General features: G+C 55.1%; 1 protein-coding gene across 1 annotated transcript; it reads left to right on the top strand.

Moving 5' to 3' along the window:
* Nucleotides 1-62: 62 nt before the first annotated feature.
* On the top strand, nucleotides 63-1,763 carry TACC1 (transforming, acidic coiled-coil containing protein 1; the record flags this gene model as incomplete). The annotated part of the gene is made up of 4 exons (XM_010290629.1): nucleotides 63-106; nucleotides 193-353; nucleotides 890-996; nucleotides 1,643-1,763. Coding segments are annotated over 4 exons (433 nt in total), but the record flags the coding sequence as incomplete, so codon positions are not given.
* Nucleotides 1,764-1,783: the final 20 nt, after the last annotated feature.

The following is a 1,783-nucleotide window of genomic DNA, read 5'->3' as shown; positions in this document are numbered from 1 at the left end:
TAGGTGTGTGTCTGCAAAAACCTGATGCCTCTTGCCTGCCTTTTTTTCTCCCTGCCTTCTAGGAAGATCGTGGCCGAGTATGAGAAGACCATTGCCCAGATGATAGGTAAGGTGCCGTCGCCTGGCCGGGCACGTGGGGCAGAGAGCTGGCTGCTCAGCCGCTGTGTCTCTGCTGTTTATTCTTGGTCGCAGAGGATGAGCAGAGGACAAACATGACGTCTCAGAAGAACCTGCAGCAGCTCACGATGGAAAAGGACCAGGCTCTGGCAGACCTAAACTCAGTAGAGAGGTCGCTGTCAGATCTCTTCAGGAGATACGAGAACCTGAAGGGAGTCCTAGAAGGCTTTAAGAAGGTCCGCACCTTGGTTTCCTCTTTCTGCCCGCAGCGCCGGTCCCTGCGTGCCGGATTCCCGTGCAGCATTGCCCCCGCCTTGCCCCGTGCTGCAGCACCGTGGCTCTCCCGTCGCACGCCGCGCTGCTTCAGATGCCTGCCCTTGCGCAGAGCACTGCTCGCTTGCTTTCCTCTGCCCGCTCTCTGATGAGTGAGCAAAGAGGCTTTCAAATGCCGGGGGAAGCCCTTGCGGGGAGCCCAGTTCTCGGGCTCTTCTCCGCACTCCTCCCCGGCGCGCTCCTGCCGAGCGCTGGCAGCGGATGTCGTGCCCAGGGAAGGGCAGGCGCCAGGGCAGCGTGTCCCGAGAAAGCCCGTCTCCACCTGCACCCTGTTTTTCCTTGCTGCTGAGCTGGATAAGGGTCTCCAGCAAAAGGGAGAAACTGGGACTATTTAAAGCCTTTTTCTTTTGCACCCAGAACAGGATATATCATCCCATCAAAGCAGCGTCTGTGCTCGCTCCCAGTGCAGATGGATGTACTTTTTTTTTTCCCCCCCCAGAACGAAGAAGCTCTGAAGAAGTGTGCTCAAGATTATTTAACCCGGGTCAAGCAGGAAGAACAGCGGTATCAGGCCCTGAAAGTCCATGCAGAAGAAAAGTTAGACAAGTAAGGTCACGCACAAGATTGCTGGGTGCGCTGAGGAGCTTTCTGGGTGCTTCAAGACCTTGTAGGGCAATGTCTCCATTTGGCTTTCCTGAGGTAGGAAGGCAGGAACTTATTGATGTGAAAAACTGCCTTTTTACAATCTCAGGCTCAAGTAGCCCTAAATGGCTGTTAAGATTGGCTTAAAAATTAAAATTAAGCCAGCACAAATCCCTGAATGGATTCTCTGATCTCTGCTTATATATTTTTTTTTTAAATGGAAAACCTGAGGTTCGTGGTCTATTTACAGTGACTTCACAAGTTCCCAGTTTCAGAGGGCTCACGTTTGTGGTGTGCAAAGGGGTCGTGCAGCTACCGAGGCTCAGCTGCTGAGCAGTAGCTCACCAACACAGGGTAGCCCCGAGTGAAGTGGGTAAGGAACTGGTTTAGCTTCGCTCTGGGAAAGCAGAGTTTCCACACAGGAGTTCAGAGGAACTGAATTAATCTAGTTTCATGCGGGTTTTCCAGATGGGAAAACCACCTCTGATGCATCCAGGCAAGCAGGAGCCGGGCTCTGCCGATGCCGCATCGTCCACCGCTGTGCCACGGTGCTCCTCCTGCCTGCACCCAGACATGACCACTGTCCCCTTCTCTCCAAACCCCACCGCAGAGCCAACGAGGAGATCGCCCAGGTGCGCACGAAGGCCAAAGCGGAGAGCGCGGCGCTGCACGCCGGGCTGCGCAAGGAGCAGATGAAGGTGGAGTCCCTGGAGAGAGCCCTCCAGCAGAAGGTAACGCGCCCGCCCTGCCT

This window comes from Phaethon lepturus, unplaced genomic scaffold (assembly GCF_000687285.1).
Source record: "Phaethon lepturus isolate BGI_N335 unplaced genomic scaffold, ASM68728v1 scaffold49267, whole genome shotgun sequence".
NCBI classification, from domain to species: Eukaryota; Metazoa; Chordata; class Aves; order Phaethontiformes; family Phaethontidae; genus Phaethon; species Phaethon lepturus.
Note: the sequence above shows the minus strand (reverse complement) of the source record. Positions and strands in the feature narration are given on the sequence as shown.